Source organism: Eubalaena glacialis, chromosome 18, assembly GCF_028564815.1.
Source record: "Eubalaena glacialis isolate mEubGla1 chromosome 18, mEubGla1.1.hap2.+ XY, whole genome shotgun sequence".
NCBI lineage: Eukaryota > Metazoa > Chordata > Mammalia > Artiodactyla > Balaenidae > Eubalaena > Eubalaena glacialis.
In genome coordinates, this window is record NC_083733.1 from 28210910 (window position 1) to 28233642 (window position 22733).

The following is a 22733-nucleotide window of genomic DNA, read 5'->3' on the forward strand; positions in this document are numbered from 1 at the left end:
CTTGTCACCCCCAGTAGAAAGTGGGATCCAAGAAGGCCTTGGGTGGTTTTTTGCTTGCTGTATTCACATGGCCTGGGATAGGGTCTGACATACAGTAAGGTCTCAGCAATCATTGGTTGATGAATAAATGAATCAATTATCTGTGCAGGTCGATATGGCCTGAGGGGTGTGTGTGTGTGTGTGTGTGTGTGTGTGCGTGTTTCAGGGTGCAAGTGGAGCAACGAAACCGTAAGTCCAACATCATCTCCCACCTTCTGACACCTTCACCGCCACCCCCCACCCCTGGCGTGGCAGGAGCTTTCCGTGCAATATTTCATTTATTTTGCACAGCGGCTCTGTGGAGTGAGGTCCATTTATATCCCTATATTACAGACGAGGAAACTGAGGCTCAGCGATCTTCTAAGTTACTGCTCAATCAGTTCAGAAGAGAAAACCACATCAACTGAGTCATTAAAGGGCCTCCCCCTTCCACGCACACCCACAATTTATCCAGACCCTCCCCTCCAGGATGCTCGGTCGCCCGGGACTCCTTGGGAGTCTCTGCACAGGGATGCCGATCCCGCTTTACGGGGAGACTTCAGAGAGGGGCAAGGGCTCGCCCAAGGGCACACAGCGCCAGAGAGGCATTCGGCAGGGAGCCGGTATTTGCCCGCTCTGCTAGCGGCCGCCAGTTTATCCCGAGGCTCGGAAGCTAAGGGTGAGGAGGGAGCGAAGGAGCGGTAAAAGCTGCCGCGAATGCGGGGGATATTGTCAGCAGGCGGCTTTCCCGGGGAGAGAAACGGGCGGCTATCTAGGCTGGTTCTGGTGGAGCCATCTCATTGACCACGGCCTCAGTTTCCGCGTCAAAGAGATGGCGACTTGGTGTGGCTCCGGGATGGACCGGCGGGCGGTGTGCGAAGGGTTAAAGGGGAGGGTTTCGTGGCGAGGGCGGGGCCGGGATTCCGGCCGCACCTGGCTGCTCCCGGCTCCTCGCCCAGACGCCGCGCGTAGCCCCGGGAGCCGTATCGCGAGCGCGAGTCCCCTCGGAGGAGCCGCGCAGAAGCCGGCACCCGCCGCGGGGAGGGGTGGCGACGGCGGCGGGAGCAACCTCTGGAGGCGAGCGGAGCCGCCATGGCTGAATTCCCGTCTAAAGTGAGCACGCGGACCAGCAGCCCGGCGCAGGGAGGCGGCGCCGCGGTTTCGGCGCTGCGCCCAGACCTGGGCTTCGTGCGCTCCAGCCTCGGTGCGCTCATGCTGCTGCAGTTGGTGAGCGCGCGCTTGGGGCCTGGGGTCCGGGACCGGGGGGTGGCGGGGTGTCCCGGGGGTCCAGGAGGGGTCGGGGGCTCTAGAGCTGCCCTTTTTCTTTGCTTCTCGCACACTCCCAACCCAAGTTCACATGCGCCCCGATGCGCCGTTCCTTCCTCGGGGGCGCCTCTAGGACGGACGCCCCCGAGATCACCCTGGAACCCTCTCACCCCGAGACGTCCTAGTTGCCGCCTCTTCGAGCACACACAAGGTGCACCAATGTCAGAGTGCCCACCTCAGCGCCGCATCACTCCCTCCCAAGTGGTCACCAAGAGGTCACCCACAGAAGCTCTCACAAAAGCCACAATCACCGCGCGCCACCTCTCTCTCTGTTTCCCCATCTCTGGCTCTCCGTCTGCCAGGACTAAGCCCTCAGCCCTCCAGCACCCAGCCTGAGGCAAAGTTCACTCTCATTTGACCCTCTGCCGAGCTCCCAGCGGCTCCCCGTGGCTGCACCCCAGAACCGAGTGGGCACATCCTGTCCATAACAGACCCTTCGGCAGGGCCCTATGGGCTCCCGCGCGGGAGCCCGGCCCTTCTGGCTTCCACTGGGTAACCTGCCGGTTTCCGGCCGGTTTGACTGGCCCCTTGGGGCCGAGATACCGCGCCCAACGCTGGGAGAGGGATTTGTGGGAAGCCAGAGGCAGGACACCTCTATATCCAATACCCTTTGTAGACCCCAGCCGAGGCCGAACGATGGGAACACCCCTCTCCCCACACACCAATTTCAGACTTGAGGGTGTTAGCTTTCTCCCCATAGTACCCTCTGGGGCGAGTCGGGAAGCTGGGGGGCTGCCCTGTGGGAGGGGCTTGGTGCGTTTTCAGAGGACTAGGGGGGAACTGGAGGTGGGCCAAGATCCATTTTGCATTAGGGCACCTCCTGCTGTCCCACTGCTGGGTCCTAGCAAGGCTGCCAGGTTTAGGACTGAAGGCAGGGTCGGAGACCAAACCTCCCTCCTTACCGCAGGTGAGCACTCTTCCTCCTGGGCCAGTGCCGTCTCTCTTTCAGGATTCCTCAAATCTCTTCCTGTGGGGCCCCTCTCCCACCTCAGCCTCAGACTCTCTCGGAGGTTTAAAATGTAGATCTTGGTCCCCACCCCCGGGAAAAATGTGGAATTGGAATCTCAGTTACTACAGCCCAGAAATCTACATTTTTGACTTCTCTCTGAGCAGTCTGGCAGATTCTTTGTGAAGGGGAGGGGCGGGGCGGGGGAGAGGTCCCGACTGGGGACTTATTTAAATCTGCAGGTAGGAAAAGCCGGTCCGGAGCACTGCTGAGTGCTAGGCTCCCGGGTGGTTGTGAAGGGTACAGCAGCCAAGCAGGAAGGGAGTCCCAGTCCCAGGGGTGAGAAAGGGCAGAGGAGAGGGATGATCAGTTCTGAGTCCAGGGAGGCTCATGGAGGACAGGTGGCTTTTGAGCAGGGACTTCACTGAAATCTGAGGCAGAGGTAGGGAAAGGGTGTTCAAAGGGCGGGCCACTGTGTGGGGCAAGCCTTGGGGCTGGGGAAGTGGAAGGGAAGTGGGGAGAGTAGCCAGCAGGTTGGTTTAGCCAGTGTAGGGGAGGAAGAAATTTTCCTCTACCCGTCTAGTTCTTCTGGCTGGTCTAAGAGTTAAATTGACATGAGAGAGATTAACAGGAGAAAATCAAAGTTTAATCACATGTACACATGGGAAAGACCCAGAAAAACTGAGAAACTCGCAAAATGGCCAAATCCCTCCCCTTAAATACCATCTTCAGCTAAAGACACAAGAGGATATTGAGGATGGGGAGCCAGTTATGGGAGGTGAGCAGGAAAAGCACAGTAAACAATTGTGATGCAGATTTAAGTTGTTACTTTTTCCAATGATATATTTCTAGAGATTTGGTCAACCTCTTGGTACTGTGAGGGAGACACCTTTACAGATGGAGATTTCCCTTACACATGTAAATGTTTCTTACAAAAGGGTAAGAAACCTTGGTTTTCAGTTTTTCCCATGTCTGCTGTTTCTTAGATCAGCAGCTTAAAATTATTATGCCAAGAGATGAATTTTGGGGTGGCAAATTTTGCTCCCCTACCCTGGAGCTGAAGCACTTGTTTCTGGGTGGCCAGAAACGGAAGGCTTGAATACCTTGCGAGAAGTGGTGACCATGTTCTGTTCGCAGCCTTAGGGGGTTTGGAACAGCAGAGGAATCCCTGCTGGGCTGAGCAGGATGAGGCTGCCTGGTGGGTCCCCAGGGTTAGCTCCCGGTAGGCAGGACCTGAGCGTCAGCCCCTTTTGCATTTGAACAATGAAACTTGGAATAAGGGGAACTAGAGGAAGGCCCTGCTGTGCCTGCAAGGACTGGGGTAGCTTCCTGTGGCGGAGGCTTGTGTCTCTGATTTGGGGGTCCCCGTGGGCTGAGCATCTGGGTCCCATCGTGCAAATGTAGACACTGAGGTGTCCATGGAATGCAGGACTGGCCTGGAGAGCTGTGGTGGAGCTTGGCACTTAGACTCCCAGGGACTGAGTGTGAGTGGGATGGCCTTCTTCTGCCCTCCCTGCAGTGCTTTTGGGGCCCGGGGGAAGGGGGACAAGGGTCTCCCATCAGAGTTCTGAAGACCTGCACCTTTTAGTGCCTTCACCAATTGGCTTGTGGGAGAAGCTGCTTCCTGAACTGTTTCTCTGGCAACGGACAGTTCCACTGGGTCTGAGACAAGGAGGGTTCCACTCAACAGGAACCACGTCTTCTGGGAAGCCATCATAGCTCCCATCACTCAGGTGCAAACTAAGCTCCAGGCCTTCTGCCAAGAGCTTCATATTCTCTTATTCTCCTCCACTATACAGGTGAGGAAACTGAGGCTCAGGGGTCAGTTCTTTGCCCAAGAGCTCACAGAGTGATAGAGCTGGGATCTAAGCCCTGAGTGGCCTGACTTTTGTGATCCGCGCTCTATTACCACACTCATCTGGGCTCCTACTGGGCACTGGGTGTGGTGCTGTTGTGGGAGTGATGGAGACCCCAGGCCCAGGGCCTGCTCTCCAGAAGCTCTTTGTCTGTGAGCTCAAAGGGTGAGCTACCTGTGGAGGGATCAGGGAAGGCTGCCTGGAGGAGGCAGTACATGGGAAGGTGAAAGCTAATTCTCCATCAGACCCTTTTGTTTCCCAGGATCTGGTGAAGAGTTCCAGATGTGGGAGGAGGGCGGTGGGAAGGGGAGGTAGAAAGGCCCCAGCTTCCTGAGAAGGAGATGTGTTCTTTGTTTATTTTAGTATTAAATGCGTCCTGAAGAACCAACCTCAGTGTTCACTGATTTATCGCTCCCCCCACCCCATCTAGCTCCAGAAAGAACATGAGATGGAATATGATATCAAGTCACATATGACGGAAGAGTTAACGTAATATATTTTTAAAAGTTGGTGGTGTATGTGTGGGTTGGGTAGGGATTGACTTAAAGAGAGCTAAAAGGAGATCTGGAATCTGTCGCAAGTTTAAGGCTGTCGATTCTTTGTTGGGTTTCCTAGCAGCCTAGGCAAAAAGGGAAACATGAATTTATGCAGATAGCATGCAAAAATGGAAGCAGGCAAGTTTGATCTAGAGACAGCTCTTGGTCATTAAAAACCTGGAAGCTTTTTTTTTTTTTTTAATACAGCAGGTTCTTATTAGTCATCTATTTTATACGTATTAGTGTATATATGTCAATCCCAATCTCCTAATTCATCACCACCCCCCCCAACCCACCACTTTCCCCTGGAAAACCTGGAAGCTTTTGATGCTGCAAATCTTTGTGTGGCTAGGGGGTGAAGGAACTTTGTGGAAGCTGTGGTTAACTTGGCTGATCCCAGAGCCTTTATAGAGTAAGTATAAAGTGAACGCTATTAAGTGCACACATCTTTCTTATTTTTTTAATCTTCCCCAAGCCCCGGGGAAAAAGGTGATCTACCTGGGTTTACTGATGAGGAAACAGGCTCAGAGAGGTTGAGGAACTTGTACAAGGGCACACAGGGTAGAGTGGTCAATCTGGGATTTGCACTCAGATCTGAGAATCCAAAGCCTGGCTCTAGCTGTGCTTCCTTTTTTTGTTTTGTTTCTTTGCTTGTTTGTTTGGTGGGAGGTAGGGTGCTTTGGACCGGGAAGGAGAGGAAATTCAGGAAGGGGAACTCATCAGGGGCCAGGGCCACTAGGGAAGGCTTCCTGACAGAAGTGGGCCCTGAAGGGTTTAGTTATGTGGAAGGGGTAGTAAGTAGGTGCAGAGCAGATGAACCTTGGAATACCTCGTATAAAGGCCCAGCAGTCAGAAGGCATCCTTGAGGCTCAGGACATAGAAGCCATATGAATGGCCCGTGTCGGTAGGGTGGTTGTGTTTGTCACCTTTTATCCTTCCTTCTTGCCCTGTCTCCTGGGATCGGGGGTGGTCACATGATTCCCAGTTGGCAGGTGAATAAACAGATCAGAAGCCTCACCTGCCACTTGATCACAGTGATCAATGGGTGGTGGTGAGAGTATTGGTGGAAGCAGAGAGCCTTGGGTTCAAATCCTGGCTCTGTCATCTTGGGCAAGTTCCCTAATATCCCTGAGCCTGTTTCCTTGTCTGTGAAATGGTGATGGTGGGATTGTGAGGAATGTGGAAGCTGATGCCTGCAAAGGGCTTAGCTAGCTCTGTATATGTTAGAACGAAGGGCAGTTAGGATTCACAGGGTCATAGAATCCTAGGGCTCTTACACTTGCTCCCAAAGGCCCCTGGGTGTGTCCTCAACATGAGCTTGCATTCTTCCAGGGACAGGGAGCTCAGTCCCTCTAAAGGCTACCTGCTCCATCCTTATGCACCTGGGAGTGTGAGAAAGTTCTTCCTTGTGGTAACCCTGACTCTCTCTCCAGCCCCACAAGGCATGGCAGCCCCTTTCCAGGTTGGGGGCAGGGCAGAGGCTGAAAGTCAACTCTTTAGGTTGGCTAGACAAGGATGTTGGGATCTGCGAGGTGTGAGCAGAGGTTGGCCATATTGGGATCACAGTGTTGGGGACTCACAGGGTTTTCCATAGCACTGAGTTTCGTGGGTTCAGCCTCCCTAGGGCAGCATTCCCCACCCTGCATGCTCCCCACCTTCCTTCCTACTCCACTGTACCCAGCGAAACAGTGCCTGTATTGTTAGCTCCGCCTACCCGCTCCACTTATTGTGGCTAGGAGTGTGTTGAGTGTTTGGAATCAATTTATAATTATGTGACAATATATGGACACATTATCCTTAAAAAGCAAAAACCTATTACAGGTAAGGCTAAAGTTATTCTTGGATCCCCTACCCCTCTCCCCAAGGGAACTGCTGTGTTGGGGTGTATCTAGTTCTTTTTCCTGTGCAGTTTAAAAAACATTGATGGTTTTATTCTGTATCCTTTGTTCAGTTGCTTTTCTCACACCCAGAGCACCTGCATCTCTTCATGTTATGCAGAGCTGTCTGCCTCCTTCCTAACTGTTTCGGGCTATCCCAGGATGTCACGGTAGGGCCCTAGCTCATTTAGCCATTTCTCTATTGATGGGCCTGTTTTTATTCTTTGAAAAAATTATACAGACGTACGGCAAAAATGTTCCAGCAGTCCAAAGCGCTATCAATGAAAATGTAATCTCTCATCCCGGTTGGGTCACTCCTCCCACCCCATCCCCCGCCCTTGCCCGAGGCATCATGGGTGTGGCATTCCAGGGTGAGTCAGTGCGTTATTTCTACACATAACACCTATCAAAACACAGGTAGGCGCACTCTGCCTGTGCCCTGCCAAGCTTTTCCCCCCTTGGCAATACACCTAGGGATGTTCTATATCATTGCACATAGAGCTACACGTATCTTTCTTTTTTTAATCTTTTATTTCGTTAATTTCTTTAATAGGTAATGTATTTACAACAGTCTAGAATAAGATAGAGTGGGAAAGAGCACAGTGAAAAATCTCTGTCCCTTTTTGTTAGAGTTGACCTCCCCCATGCCCATTTTTCTCCATTGTAGCATTTTAGGCTTTCTTTAAGGAGATCTGCAAATGTGGCTATAGATCCCCACCTCTCCCCACTTTACTCCAGGGCTATAGTCTATCCACATCCTTCTGCACTTTTCCTTTTTCACTTAAAAGTGTGTCATGGAGGTCTTTTCGTCTCAGTACCTGAAGCGTGATCACTTCTCTTGCTGCTTCTGTAGCAGCCCATCCCGCAGCTGTGGTGTGAGTTGTGTGGCCCGTCCCTTTGTTGACAGACACTTGGGTTTCCACTCTTGCTGTTCCACACTCTGTCACGGTGAATGATCTCGCCCAAGTCACTGAGCCCATCTGTATGGTACATTTCCGGAAGGGGGACCGCTGGCTCAGGTTATGTGTGTTAGTGATTTTGTTAGAGATTGTCAGATGCCCTCCATAGAGGTCACATTTGTGCCCCTCAGTGAGCCTCCTCGTAGAGTGCCTGTTCCCCACAGCTCCCATCTGACAGGCGAAATGGCAGGTCAGGGTAGCATTGTTTTGCATTTCTCTTATGAGTGAGGTTAAAGAACCTCACTTTTTAAAGTATGTTTAGGAGCCATTTGTATTTCCTTGTATGTTTGCTTCTCTCCACATTCTATTAAGTTGTTGGTCTTTGTCCTATCAATTGCTAGGAGTGCTAGATGATTTGCAAATATTTTTCTCCTAGTTTGTTTTTTGACTTTGCTCAGGGTATTTTTTTGTGTGTGTGTTTTTATGGTGTTTTTTTGTTTTTTGTTTGCTTGCTTGTTTTGTTTTGTTTTTGGTCAAAAAGACTTATTTTTATGTTGCCGAATTTCTTGTTTTCTTTCCTTTTCCTTTTTTCTTTCTGGCTTCTGGAAACTGTGTCAGAGTTAGGACTTTCCCACCTAGAGGTAAGAAAGAAATTCTCCCATGTAGGGCTTGGAAAGCGTTGCATCATACACAGTCAATCACAGTCCTGGAAGATTGCTGGAGGAGACAGCCTCATTTGGGTGCTAAAGTGTCTTTAGTGCCTTCCCAACACTTTTTAAATTTAAATCTGGAGCTCTGGATCCTGGGAAGACAACTGTATCTATCTGGGATGTATTAATATTGTTAATTTTTGTTGTATTTAATTTTATAGTTAGCTTCTATTGTGGTAGATAATGCAGGTTTTCTACTTTATAGTGATTTAAAAGTTTCTTTTTAAAATTCTTATTTGTGTGATAAATCCACATTCATCAATGAGGACTAGTTAAATAAATTATGATACATTTGTGCAGTGGCATACGATACAGTTAGTAAAAAGATAACTTCTTACCCCTCAACGAAAACAATAAGGCAGCTCTGTATGTATGTAATGATGGACAGTCTCCAGGCTGTATGGTTAAGTGGAAAATGCAAGGTGAAAACCTGTGTGTGTAGAATACTGTCATTTGTCTGGGAGAAATACACACAGGCTATATAAATATACACACTTGCCTATCTGAAGTGTATGTGTGTGCATGCCTAGGTAGTCTTTGACAAGACACTTGAGAAATCACTCTTGGTTGCCCCCAGGGAAGAAATTGAGTATCAGGGGAGGAGGGAGACATGCTAAAAACACCATTTTGTTACCTATCATGTCATATATATTATGCATTTTAAAAAATAAAATAACTTATCAAAAAAAATCTTTCAAATAAATGAAAATAGTGGGTAAAAAAATAGGACAGGTCATTTATGGGTGTAGCAAAAGCTATGGAGATGGCACTTGAAGGCTCCCTCAGGCCCAGAGAGGGGAAGGCACTTTCCCAGGATCACAGAGCAGCAAGCAATGGCTTTGAGTTCAGTGTTACTGTCTGGGTGACCTTTTCTTAACCATCTGTAAGTGGAAAGAGGTAAAGGCTGCGGAGCTGTCTACATGCGGTGGATGCCCTCAGCTTCTGTTGGAGTATCAGGGCCAGGTGCAGGTTACTCCTTGTCAGCTGGTGAGTTGTTTGTGGTGGAATTCAGTGAGGACTATGCCCTGATTTCCTGCTCTTAGATCCTCTGAGGGAGCTGCAGGGGGTCCTGTCCTGGTCCCCATGGCGATTTGGAACCTGAGTGTTGGGGGAGAGCCTGTTTTCCTTGGCAGTCCAGTGAGCCCAGCCCTGGATATAAACTGGTCCTTTGCTGTTGGGCTGAGTTGGCCCCTCCTGTTTGCCCAAGGGGTGGGAGGGCAGGGTGGTACCACTGGGTCTCATGGAGAGGTGAGAGCAGGAAGGCCAGGGCTGAAGGTCAGGCAGGACCCAGCTGCTAGGGAACAGACCTGGGGCTGTTCTGGGACGTTTGAGCTTCATTCAGTTAGGAGCGGAGAGGTCAGATACCAGATGATCTGCCAGCCTGTATGAGATTAGCCAGATGGGGTCACTTGTCTGTCCTCGAAGTTTAGATGGGGTGGGGCTTGCTCAATGTAACCCCAAACATAAGTGACAGAGTCAGGACTAGAGCTAGTGTCTGAGGAAGGAAGTCCAGGGAATAAGGAAGACCCTCACTTTAGGCTGCCCCTCCCCCCAGCCCTGTTCCCCAGCAGGTAGACAGGCCAGGTCTCATGAGGCTAGTGAAGTTCATACGCTCCCAGCAGCCAGCTCTCTCTGGAGGGCCGATGGCCGGACGGGGACCTGCCTGGGGTGCTGAGAACATAAGATTCTGTCATCCCTCTCCGCCCAGGGTTCAAGGACTGCCCCTGCCCCTTCTCTGCTCCCACCTCCAGGGCAGTGATGCTTCCTCCAAACAAATTAGTCTCCAGGGAGTGTCTCTACCTCCTGGGATTTGGAGTTTTGTCCTCCTCTGGGCGTCTCTATCTACTGGGTCACAGAACTGTCCCCACGCTTACCGTGCATGACCTTGGGCCACGTCCATCTCTTCCGAGAGCTTTGGTTTCCTCATCCGTGAAATGGGCCAAGTGCTTTACTTGAGAGAGTTCGGCTTCCTGGGAGTGAAGCACTGCGGGGGGGGGGCTGGATTTGGACTTGACCTGGGCTTTCAAGAGGACTAAGGCCTTCCTGGGAAAGCTCTGTGTCGCTGTAAGGGTCTTAGTGCTGGGGAGGCACAGGTTGACTTTCTGGGGAGGACCAGGAGACCCCCAAGGGAGGAAAGGGAGGAAGGTGAGCAGGTCTTCATTTCTGGAACCTCACCCAGGGGGTGCATTGCTGCTGGCTCTGGGAGCCAGGGAAGGCCTTGGGGATGCCTCTCTGTAGAGGGGACCTGCTTAGTCTCTGGCCCCAGAGTGCAGAATAGGAACCAGCAAGGGGGTAGGCAGGAGGCAGCTTGAGCTTCATGTTGCGAAGATTTTTCTAGAACCCTGAGAGAGACCCCAAAGGAAGAGTGGTGGCAGTGGGCTCCTTGACATGCAGGCTGCACACAGGGGCCGGAGGTCCTCATGAGGGGCTCTGGGGGCGGCGGGGCCATGGGGGCAGAAGTCTCTTTCATCTCTAGTTCTGAGACTCGGGACTCAGGAATAACAAGTAGTGTGATAAAGGCTGCATTTGGAAAGCCCTGGAGGTGAACCAGGCCCCGAGCCAGTGTTCCCATCCTCCTCCTCCTCCCTGACAGCCCAGGCTGGGAGCTGGGTGCTCGTGGGTGGGGACCCTGGTTGCCTGGCTCCCCCCTGCACTTCGGGGCCTATAACAGCTCCTGGTAGAGAGCGGGCCCTCGGGAGAGTTTGTTCAATGACTCGATTTGGTAACTCACGTGCCTGCTTTTCAGGTAACAAAAGGGAGGCTTGGCCGAGTTAAATACCACCCCAGACCGGGTCACTTGGCTCGGGCTGGGTTCTGAATCTGCCCTCGCACCTCCTGTAGAGCTGGGGTGTGATGGCCTAGGATTCTCGAAGGCTCATAGTATACAGAGCGGGAATTCCAAGGAGCCTTTCCCTAGAGCCCGGCCCCTCTGCACAGGGAGGAAGGAGGTGGTATGTGGAGTTGTTGTGGCCACCCAGGCACCCGGAGCCTCTGTCCCCTGCGCCTTTGTCTCCTGGGACACAATGGGTGGCTTTTTGTCCCCATAAAGTCCCTTTCACTGTAGCGAGAAGGGCCAGGGCGGGGGTGGAGTATGGGCCTGGTCAGGCCAAGTTCTGAGTGTCCTCAGCTGCCCAGATGTGTCCCTGTGAGGGGGAACCCCGGGAAGGGTTCACGTGGTCCCCTGGGCCTCAGTTTTCTGGATGGTGCAGTGGGGAGAAGGGAGTCCTGGAGGCTTTTGGATGGGCCCTGCCCTCAGATTGTTTCTAAAACATTTGGTTTCATTGCCAATGTTTAAAAAGCTGAAGATTTCATGTAGAAATTCGGATTTCTAACGTCTCTTGAAAAATCAGAAGTTCTTGGGACTGCCCTGGTGGTCCAGTGGTTAAGACTCTGAGCTTCCAGTGCAGGGGGCATGGGTTCAATCCCTGGTTGGGGAACTAAGATCCGGCATGCTTCCTGGTGCGGCCGGAAAAAAAAAAAAAAATCAGAAGTTCTGGCTGAACTTCTGGCCTGCGTTCCCCCAGACACCAGCAGGCTGCTCTCAGCTCCACAGACCTCCCCTGGCCCACCTTAGTCACTTCTGTGACCTGCGTGCCTTGGCGGCTGCTGAGTTTAAAACCCTAATGTCAGCCTCCAGGCACTGAGGTTTTGTCCCCCGCGTGGACGCTGCAGTCTGGGGTTTACTCCCTCTAAGCTGTCTAACAGCCCTCCTAGCCACTCACAACTTCTACAACTTTTCACTTTTTCCTTTACAGTATTTTACTTGCATGACACACCTATGAGGTGACAAGGAGAGGTGTACTTGTCCAACCCCCTCACGTGTCAGATGAAGAAACAAACCAGAAAGGTTAGGTGCCTATTCTAAGACCACACGGCAAACTACAAGGGTCTAACTCAGCCCAGGAGGTGGAGAGGATTAAAAGGAGAGTTGGCGTGACCATCTTTGGGCGGGAGAGGAGTTAGCCAAGTGCTCATGGGATTGGTGGAGTCCCTCCAGTAAGTACAAGGGAGGGAAGGCTGTGGGCCCCCCTGGAGGAGGCCTGTGTTGAGGAGTGTCAGGCCTCAGACTTAGGGGATCCTTGGAGAACACTGAGCAGACCTCCCTGCTCCCATTGTACAGGGGGGAAGACTGAGGTCTAAAGGGGTGAAGGGTTCTGCCCAGGGACCCTTAGCCTGTGAAGAGTGGAGGGAGTGTAGCTGCAGGAGGTGTCCTAGGGTGGGGCTGGACTGGGTTCTGCTCCCTTCCACCTGCGCACCTCCCTGCCTTTGGATAAGCCCAGCTGCCTTATCTGAAAGGTGGGCGGGGGGGCCCCACTGGCTGAGGGCCCTTATCTGCCAGGAACTGTGCCTGGTGCTTATTAGATGCATTATCTCTCCAAGGCCTCACACCCCTAGGAACTGCACACACTATTACTACTGCAGGAAACCAGCCACAGAGAATGGATTGGGAAACCCATGTTCTGACCTCTCAGAGTGATAACATTAGAGCACGGAGAATGTTAAGCCTATGTTGGGCATTGGTCTAAGTACCTTACACATATTACTTCATTTACATCTACCCTGTGAGGTAGGCACATTTTGAAGATAAGGACACTGAGGCACAGAGAGGTTCAGCAACTTGCCCGAGGTCACACAGCTAGTAAGTTGGCAGGGCCAGAGCTTGAACCCAGGGAGTTAATAGACCACCTTTCCATTAGAGTTAATGCCAACATCCCCCAGTTAAATCAGATCATAACAGCCATTCGTAGACTCAAAGAGTAGCTAAGAAAGATGTATTCGTTTCCTACAGCTGCCATAACAAAATGCCACAGACTAGGTCTCTTAAAAAACAACAGAGGGACTTCCCTGGCGGTCCAGTGGTTAAGACTCCGTGCTTCCACTACAGGGGGGCATGGGTTTGATCCCTAGTCAGGGAACTAAGATCCCACATGTTATGTGGTGTGGCCAAAAATAAAAAAATAAAACAAAAATTTATTGTCTCACAGTATCAGAAGTCCAAAATCAAGGTGTTGGCAAGGTTGGTTCCTCCTGGAGGCTCTGAAGGAGAGTCTGTCCCATGCCTCTCTCCTAGCTTCTGGTGGTTGCCAGCAATCCTTTGTGTTCCTTGGCTTGGAGACACATCACTCTAATCTCTGCCTCCATCTTCACATGGTGTTCTCCCTCTGTGTGTCTCTTTGTCCAGTTTCCCTCTTATAAGAACTCCAGTCCCTGGATTGGGGCCCACCCTAAGTGAGGAATGCCTCTTGGTCAGGCATTTGTGACTAATCCCTCTCCTCTCTGACCCTGCAGGTGCTTTTAACAAAAATATCTCTGTTATCCAGTCGTTGAGAAATTTTTGTTTGGGGGTGCAAAGGTCCTGGGGCATGTGTGAATGTGACCTTTTTGACAGCCATCATTTAAAGAGAAAATCCCTAATCTGAAATCTTTAATATATATTTTTTATAAGCAGATATTCATTTTTAATTATTATTTATTTATTTATTTATTTTTGGCTGTGTTGGGTCTTCGTTTCTGTGCGAGGGCCTTCTCTAGTTGCGGCAAGCGGGGGCCACTCTTCATCGCGGTGCGCGGGCCTCTCACTATCGCGGCCTCTCTTGTTGCGGAGCACAGGCTCCAGACGCAGGCTCAGTAGTTGTGGCTCACGGGCCTAGTTGCTCTGCGGCATGTGGGATCCTCCCAGACCAGGGCTCGAACCCGTGTCCCCTGCATCGGCAGGCAGATTCTCAACCACTGCACCACCAGGGAAGCCCTGAAATCTTTAGGTTTTCAGGAAGACAGGGTTTTTTTTGGTTTTTGTTTCCTTCAAGATTTCCAGACCGTTCTCTTTGTTTATCTGAAGTGCATGCCTGAGGCGGTGTTGCTGGGGCCTCAGAGAGTTTGGAAGGACCAAGGGGATGAGGTTTGGTTCTGTGTATGTATGTGTATGTGTATGTGTGTGTGTCTGCCTTTAAGAGTAAGACACACAGATATATGTGTAGACCCCCACAGAGAAACATGGGGACAGATGAACACGTAGGCAAGAGACAGGGACCCCCAGAGGTAAAGGCACAGAGTTCTGCTCTTCGTCACACGGCTCCCTCTCTTCACCTCTCGCATGCCAGGAGAGCAGGGCTTTTCATGTTTTGGCTCACACACACAGTGGTAGGTGCTCAACAGATACTTGTTGAATGAGTGAACCCAGAGGGATGCACACGGCAAGGCCTGTGGTCAGAGAGGGTGTCAGAATTGCAAGAGGGCCTGGGTGAAGCCCTGCGTGCAGGTGGGAGAGTCGGGGCCTCCTGCCTTGCTCTCCACCCTTGGCATCCTACTGCCCTCCCCCTGCACAGTGGGGTTTGCTGTTCTGTACTGGACTATAAGACAAGTCCTCTGGCCTCTTCCAGCTAGACTGGGGGTCCACAGTAGGAGGGAGGGGTCCAGTGGCTCCCGCAGCTTCTGCAGATGAGGCCTGGGCCCAGCTCCCCATGCAGGGCCACCCAGGCCAGCAGAGGGTCAACACATGTAGGGGTGCCCTGTCCTGGGCTGGGGCACTTCCTGCAGATTCTTGAGGCTGGGGGTGAGGGGATGGGAAAAACCAGTCTGTCTGGTTGAGATGGGGGAGGGCAGAAACCAAGGCGGCTCCCTGGGCACAGGGCCAGGGCAGCAAGGCCAGAAGGAACACCAGAAATTCCCACTGCTTATCCGGCAGCTTTGTCTCCCAGAGGCTGTGCTTGCTGATCCAGAAATCAGGGCTGGGCAGGAGGGCGAGGCAGAGAGACCAGAGAGCCTGGATGCCTGCGGGGCCTCGCCCCTGGGAGCCAGCGAAGTGTCCTCATTTTTTATACATCACTAAGTAACTCTCAGTAGCCCAGGTTCCAGAGAACGACAGATCTGGGTTCAAATTCTGCCCTGCCCTTTACCCACGGGTGACCGTAGATGACTCATTTTCCTCTGAGCTCCTGTTTGGAAAATGGGGATAATACATAATACTGACTATTGAGAGCGTTATGGGGAAGTCAATGAAATAAAAGGGAAGGTGCTTACCTGAGGCCTGGCACACAGCTGGAGGGCATTATGTGGTTATTGTGACCAAGCCCATGAGTAATATACCAACAATTGATAAGTGTACATTAGTGTAAACCCAGATCGATCCTTTCTTGATTTTTCAGTTCACCGCATTTTCTAACTTCCTTTCAGATAGTTGGAACCAGGCAACACGATGGCATGGAGGCCTGTAAGGACCCTGCTTTAAGTGAGGAGATAATTGTCTGCCCCTGATACGCTTAGTCCTCCCCTGGGAGGGTCCTGCGTCCTGCTGCTTTGGGAATGTCTGTTCTCCTTTATAACAGTGACCTCCCCCAGCCCTGGGGGCTCTTGGCCCCGCTGATGTGTCTGTTTCAGGCAGGGTGTCCTAAGGATGGGTGGTAAAAGGTTGGGGGGCTGTGCTGAGACACTCGCACTCTGGGTCCTCATGGGTAGGGGCTCTGCCCCCAGCGGTGTGACTGCCCTCAAGGCCCTGCTACCTGTCCCACCTTCCTCGCCTGCAAACTGGGCCCCATGGGCCACCCAGCCTGTTGGTGGTGGCTAGAGGAGAGCACTAGAGGCTAGAGGTAGGGCAGGGGAGGCTGGCAGGGTGCAGTGTGGGGTGGGCGTCCCTGGGGTCTCACCCCCCCCCCCCCCGGAACAGGAGGAGGAGCAGGTGCAAAAATCTGGAGAGAAAGGGGAGTGGGCGCTTTCCCGAGTCTCCCACTCCCACCCCTGGGTGGAGGGAGGCAGGGCCAGGAGCACATTCAGCGATTCACCCCTGTGTCCTCTTGTGACACACAGCGCCTGTGGGGGGCGGGGGTCTGACCTCTGTTTCCTGGATAAGGAAACTGAGGCCAGTTACCTCCTGAGCCTGTGTTTATCGAGCAGGTCTATGCGCCAGGCACTGCCGGGCACTGGAGACACAGCGATGACCAAAGAAGGATTCCTCGGGGGCCTGCGTTCTAGCAGGCGGACTAGAGTTGCCCTGGTGAGCCGCACAGAGTGGGAAGGCACTTGCCTGGCGTCCCATAGCCCAGGCAGGATGAAAGCCCAGCTCCTGACTCCTAAGCCCAGGGCTCCACCTCTCACTTCCAGGTGGTGGGGAGAAAGGAAAGTCGTCACAGGGGCTGCTGGACTCCCGGCCTCAGCTAGGCTCATTCCTGCCCTGACCCCACAGGTGTAGGGGGATCGATACAGAAACTTCCCTTTTGGTCCTTGGCAGGGGTGCTTCGGTGGGGTGCCTGGCAGGCACCCATTCTGGCTGCTCTGGGGTGACAGCTCTCCTGTCTGGTCTAGGAGCTTGCGGCGGGGGGACTTTCTGTCCCCCAAACCAGCAGCAGAGGTGGGTTTCGCTCCTGATCCACTTCCCTGTGATCCGACTGATGGTTGGCTCATCCTCGAGTCGGTGGCAAGGTCACTGGGAGCCTCGGTGTCACACGCTGTTCACGGGAAGAAGAGTGACAGCTCTCTCTGTGTCTTCATCAGCAAAGCAGCCTTTCTCCACAGCCCCCCAGTAGATCCTCCCTCTCAGTGGCCAGTCCCGAGGCCTGCTGCCGGCCAGGGATTCTGGAGAATGAATGCCCTTGTGGTGAAGGAGGACGTCCTGGCCTATGGGGTCTCAGCCAGCAGGGAAGGGGCCAGGAGAGGCTCGGGGGAGGCTAGAACGGCCACAAGTGAGGTACCACCCTGCCAAATTCCCCACGAGGCCACTGGGGGGGGGGGTTCAGCCAACCTACCCGTGTAGAATTCCCTGCAGCACAGTGTCCCCAGCTGGAATTGTTCGTTCATGTGTACAAACCCCCATGGGTCCTGAACCTGTGAGGTAGGTATGCTCTTTATACTCATGTGACAGGTGATGTGTCCAGAGCACAGAGTGGTTGTGAGCTTACCCAGTGTCACACAGCTGGTAAGGGGAGTGCGTTTTAAATCAGGCAGTCGGCTCCGGAGGCCATGCTGTTAGCCGCTACACACACTACAGGGATGTTGGGGCCCACCCTGCCACATAGGAATGGCGTGATAGGTCCTTTTGCTTTTCTGAGGCCCAGTTTCACCTGTAAGGCGGGGATGGTAACACCTGTATTGAGGGGCAATTAGGAGAGTCGGAGAAGCTGGGGGTGGAAGGGGCTTGGTAGGGCACCAGGCAGAGGTCACTGTACCTCTGGGACTCTGTGATTGTGTGTCCCTCCCTCAGGGGTGTGCTGGTGACTTCATCTTTCTTTCAGAGGCTTTTACTAAGCCCCTGACCAAGCTCCGGTCTTGTACTGGGTGCTGAGATGCACCTATGAATGGGACAGTCATTGTCTTGCCCGTGGGGAACTGGGCAAGCCTGGGACACCACCCCTCCGGGGCTGCAGGGGTCTCACCCTGGAGGCAGCAGGGTGGATGGCACTGCTGCTGTGGCTTCCAGTCTGGGGAAGGAAACAGAATTACAGTCTTGGGTGGTGGGTGCCTGGGGGGCCATGTGAGCACAGAAGAGGGTTCTGGAACCCAGACTGGAGGAGCAGGGAAGGTGTCCTGCAGCACATGACATTTCAGCTGAGATCTGAAAGGAGTACGTTACCAGGCAAGGGCTTGGTATGTATTGGTATGCAGTAGGAGCCAAATAAATTTTTCTTGGGCAAATGAGAAATGTGTCCTGCAGAGGGCGCCCCACGGCAAAGGCCTGGAAGCCTCTGGCCTGTGGCCTCCAGCCTGAGTGCTGGGGGCTCTGGGAGACGCTGGCCCTGTCTCGCTCCCTCCAGGTGCTGGGGCTGCTGGTGTGGGCCCTGATTGCCGACACCCCGTACCACCTGTACCCGGCCTATGGCTGGGTGATGTTTGTCGCTGTCTTCCTCTGGCTGGTGACAATCGTCTTCTTCATCCTCTACCTGTTTCAGCTGCACATGAAGCTATACATGGTGCCTTGGCCGCTGGTGGTGAGTCTGGGTAGGAACCCTGGGGGTGGGTCCAGGCTGACCCCTCTGCCTCTGGGTGTAGCTGTGACAATGTAGCCTTCCCTAAATGAGAAGTGGCAGGTGGGGGTTGGCTGAAGTCCTCGCTGGCCTGTAGCTCTGGGTGGGGGAGGGAGGATTGATGGTTCAGGTGTCCAGTTTTTCTGAGCACTGAGAGCCATGAATCCAGGAGGACTTAGGCTTGACTTTCTTCCACGAAGGGAGTAGAAGTGAGGGGCTGTTGAATGGAGAGACCGGAGGCCATTTGGGATCTTGAAAGTATTTTTCCTTTTGGGGGGTAGTCGGGATTTGAATCTGTGGGTTCTGACTGGCAGCCCTGGGCCTGGAGGTTCGGCTGAGCTGGCAGGAATCACCGAGGCTGGGCCCGGTGTGTGCAGGATGGGCTGGGCTCAACGTGCCATCTCACCCCCCACACCCCGCTGTCTGCAGGGTGAGGCCCCTGCAGCCTGGCAGAGGATGGTGTCCCGGGTTTGCCCGGGTCAGTCTCCTTAGCACACAGAGCTGTGAGTGTCCATAGGAAGTACCCTGGCCAGACATAGAGAAAGCTGCTAGGTCTTTTTTCTCTGACCCGGAAAACCCCTGCAGCTGGGGTCTGAGGCTTTCAGTGAACAGAGAGAGGCAAGAGAGGCACGTGATTGTAAGACAAGCAAAGCTGGGACTAGGCAGCATTGTTTGCAATTCAATGACTTTTGAAGCTGAGGAAACGTGAGTCATCCTCAAGACAGACTGGGTTTGTTAGATCTTGACATCACTGGCAGGAGCCAGGTGGTGTTTGCGGCGAGCACTGGGCTTGGAGGGAAGATCCTGGCATGAGGAGGGGGCGGCCTGACTTCCTGGCTAGGGTCCAGCCCCTGCCTCGTGTCCTAGGAGCCTTGAAGAAAGACATCTCCGGAGATGGAGGGGCCTTGGTGTCTCTTAGCACTGATCTGGGGCCCAGCCACAGCTGCTGATGGAAAGGAGGCTCCTTTCCCAGGCCATAATGGCAAGGCAGTGTCTCACCCTCCTAGGGGAGGCTGAATTATGATTGCCAAATTGGGCTTTTCTGGGATAGGGGCTACAAGCCCCCTTCTGGGCGCAGGTAAGAGGCGTGAGTGAAATAGGTCAGGAGGGGTTAGTGGGAATGCAGGTGCCAAATCTTGATATTTTAAGATTGAAAGTTTTATATGAAATCAAAGTTTTCGTATGAAATCAAATTTAAAATGTTCGTAATATTTTTTAAAAATCTATGGGATGAGCCAAACATGCGTGAGGGCCACCAGTTTGCGATCTCTGCTAAGAGTGTCAACTGGCTCCGGGGGCCAAGCGTTGGGGGAATGGGACCTGGGCCTGGTTGTCAGCCCAGGACCCTTCCTTGCCAGCCTGGCTTAGGGGTCCTCACCCTGGCATTTGACATGGGGCCTAGAGCCTAGGATGTGGCCAAAAGGCAGACACAGATTCTTCCCACTGAGGGCAGAGAGGGACGTGAGGCACCACCGCCCCCTCCCCCGCCCCGTGGGCCAGCCTCAGAGCCAAGTCCTCAGGGGCAACAGGGAGGGCTGGGCCTAGCTGGGAGCCAACACGAGCAGGCCCCGGGTTCTTCAGCTGATGCAGAGACAGGCTTGGTTTGGCCTCTTGCCATCAGGAATGGGTTTTGCCTTGTGGAACTGTTGCTGTCCTGACCAGGTCACTTTAGCAGCCCCTCCACACCCGCCCCATCTCTTGGCCTTCAGTATGTTTACGTTCCCTGCTCATATGGCCTCCAGGCTGACCTTGTGTAGACCGCTGTCTCTTGAGGCCTTTTTAGTGGGAAAGACCCACATGTCTCCATCCCCATCCTTGAGCCCCAGCCCCTGTTCTGGCTACTAAAGGGATGTGCTCGTGGGGACCAGGAGGTTCCACAGTTACCGGAAGAGTCTCATGTCTTAAGACTGTTCTCTCCCCCACGTACCCCCAGTTAATGATATTTAATGTGGGCGCCACCGTTCTCTACATCACGGCCTTCATCACCTGCTCTGCTTCGGTTGAACTGACGTCCCTGAAGGGCACCGGGCAGTATCACCAGCGTGCAGCTGCTTCCGTGAGTATGGCTCCCTGGGGCACCCTCTGCAGTTACAGGGGAGACGGGCCAAAGCAAGGTCTGTGCCCCTGGACTCTCACTGCTCCCTGGTCCCAGGCCAGGCACCTGCCACATGCTGAATTACCCTCCTCTCAGTGGGCTCAGTTTTCCATAATTAACAGCCATACCCTGAGGAACCAGAATGCTTGGGAAATACTTGGGTGGCACAAATGAAGTTTGGGTTAAATTTACTGTAAATCAGTCATGCTACGATGATTTAGGGTCATATGTCCCCTTGGAGAATCTGTTAAAAGCGCTCTATCCTCCCCCCTTGAGAAAGGCACGCACAAAAACCTTTCGGTTTAAACCATTTGGGAGATCCTCAGGCTCTCCCACGCAGCTCAAACTCAGGCTCCAGGTCGGGTAGCCAGTGAAGTATCAGCATCCCCTCCATACCCGGCACGCCTCACCCACGGGCCCCTGCAGGCACTTCCTGTGTCCTTCCACTCCCTCAGTGGGGAGGGGGACAGGGACTGCCAGTCCTTTCGACAGACCAGGAAACTGAGGCTAAGAGAGGTGAAGGGACGCGCCTAAACTGAGTCCTGGGTAGGGCGGGAGTTAGACCAGGACTTGGGTTTCCTCACTCTTTCTGGTGAGGATGGTTTTGAAATCTGTGAACTCAGTCACCATGGAAATTCTGAACGTGGCCTTAGGTGCTAGTGTAGGGATACCTATGAATTGATTCCAGAAAACTCCTAGGGTAGCTCAACATTGCCTTTTTAAAACTAAATCCCTGAAATGTGTCTATAAAGTAGTTCCTACCCCTTGGTGACTCTTAGCACATTGTCCAGTTATCCCTCTCAGTCTAAGACACACCTTGCTGGTGTGGTTAATGGTTCCCCCACTAGAATATAAAGTTGGCACCCCAGAACTTGGTACCCATCAGCCCCCACAGTGGTTAAATGGGTGTATGGTTAAGGAGGAGGTGGTGTGGCTCCAGAGCAGCTCATTCTGGTTAATTGAGGGGCCCCGGGTTTCACTGTCTGCATCTACCTTCCTGGTGCTTGTATCACTGTCACAGCCCCCAGCCCCGTGTGCCGTGCTGCGGACAGACTCACCTTTGCTGTCTTCTCTTTCAGTTCTTTTCGTGTTTAGTGATGATTGCCTATGGAGTGAGCGCTTTCTTCAGCTTCCAGGCCTGGCGAGGAGTAGGCAGCAATGCAGCCACCAGTCAGATGGCTGGCGGCTATGCCTAAACCACCGGTGCCATGGGCCACCCTGGGCCTGAAGGCTGTAGCCTGGTCCCTGTGCAGGTGGCCCCGCAAGCCCGAAGCCTGAGCCCTGCATGGAGTCAGCCCAGAAGGGACTGCACTTGCTCTTCTCTGCTCATCAGACTCCTTGGGCTCACCCTACACTCCCAAGGAATCAGGATCCTTCCTCTGGCAGGCGCATGGGCTGGAGAGAGGCCAACAGCCAAGACCTCTCCATCCTCCATATTCAGCAGAAGGTGATGGGGGATACAGGACTCTCTCTGCTTTGTCTTTACGACTTCGGTGTCCAAGGCTGGGACCCAGCCTTCTCATTGGCACTAAATACACTAACAATGACTCCAGACTTGCAGCCCACCATAGAATGAGCCTAACAAGCAGCAATTATTTATCTTTGTTTTTGTTCTGGGAAGCTGAGCAAATTCACGAAACCGTTCTGATTCCTTAAAACATAATCCTGGCCTGACCCTCCCCCAAGCCAGCATGTCACTTGTAGGGAAACTTGTCGAAAGAGGGTTATGATGCTGACAGCATAGTCTTCCTTTCCTACATTTCAGACATACCAGTTATTTTAAACAAATCAGTTTTAAGTGACTTCTCAATGATGAAAAACTTATCCAGGTTTCCCTCCCTTTCCCAAGCCCTTGTTTGTAGTTTTCCCTTTGGGAAAAGCTAACATCAATGCCTACTGCCTCCTTGACACTGTTAATCAGGCACCTGGGACATGAGGGAGGGAGAGCAAGGCCTTGCTAGTGAGTTGTCCTTTGCTTGGTGGCGACTTTGTTGTTTTTGTTTTTTTACAAAAATAAATATGAAAGAACTTATTTGGAAAAGATGTTGGGGAATCACGGTTATAGATGCTTATAAACTCCAGGAAGCTGTAGCATAAGTCAGTACAGTCAGCCCTCCATATCCCTGGGTTTCACATCTGAGGATTCAACCAATCAGTTGATATGCAGGGTCAGCTGTATTCAAAATACTCGCCATTTTACAAAAGGGACTTGAGCATCGGTGGGTTTTGGTATCCCCAGCGGTCCTGGAACCAGTCCCCCACGGATACCAAGGGACAACCGTACAAAGGTTCCAAATGCCTATTCAAAGGCAGTTCCAGTTCTGGAGTCTCAGCACCATCAGCCACTTCTTTGGCCTGAGGTAGGATGACCAACTTCCTGCCTGCTTTGCTGGGACAGTCCCGTTTATACCGCTTGTCATGGCATAAATTTAATAGCACTCCCTTTTATTCTGAAAAGGGTCTCAGTTTAACAGTAAATCATTTAGTCATCTTGATGAACTTAACGATTGCCATAAT

At 52.7% G+C, this 22733-nt stretch overlaps 1 protein-coding gene across 1 annotated transcript; it reads left to right on the top strand.

The window, feature by feature from the left end:
• Positions 1-968: 968 nt before the first annotated feature.
• Positions 969-22248, top strand: PLLP (plasmolipin). The gene is made up of 4 exons (XM_061173128.1): positions 969-1245; positions 17912-18085; positions 20055-20177; positions 21296-22248. The coding sequence occupies exons 1-4, from the start codon at positions 1111-1113 to the stop codon at positions 21410-21412; spliced, it is 549 nt and encodes a 182-aa protein (XP_061029111.1). The 5' UTR covers positions 969-1110; the 3' UTR covers positions 21413-22248.
• The last annotated feature ends 485 nt before the right edge of the window (positions 22249-22733 follow it).

Excerpts from the sequence above, each read along its gene's own strand:
- PLLP (XM_061173128.1), top strand. The coding sequence starts at position 1,111 with ATGGCTGAATTCCCGTCTAAAGTGAGCACGCGGACCAGCAGCCCGGCG. Across the intron at positions 1,246-17,911 it reads CGCTCATGCTGCTGCAGTTG|GTGCTGGGGCTGCTGGTGTG; the intron begins GTGAGCGCGCGC and ends CGCTCCCTCCAG. Across the intron at positions 20,178-21,295 it reads ACCAGCGTGCAGCTGCTTCC|TTCTTTTCGTGTTTAGTGAT; the intron begins GTGAGTATGGCT and ends CTTCTCTTTCAG.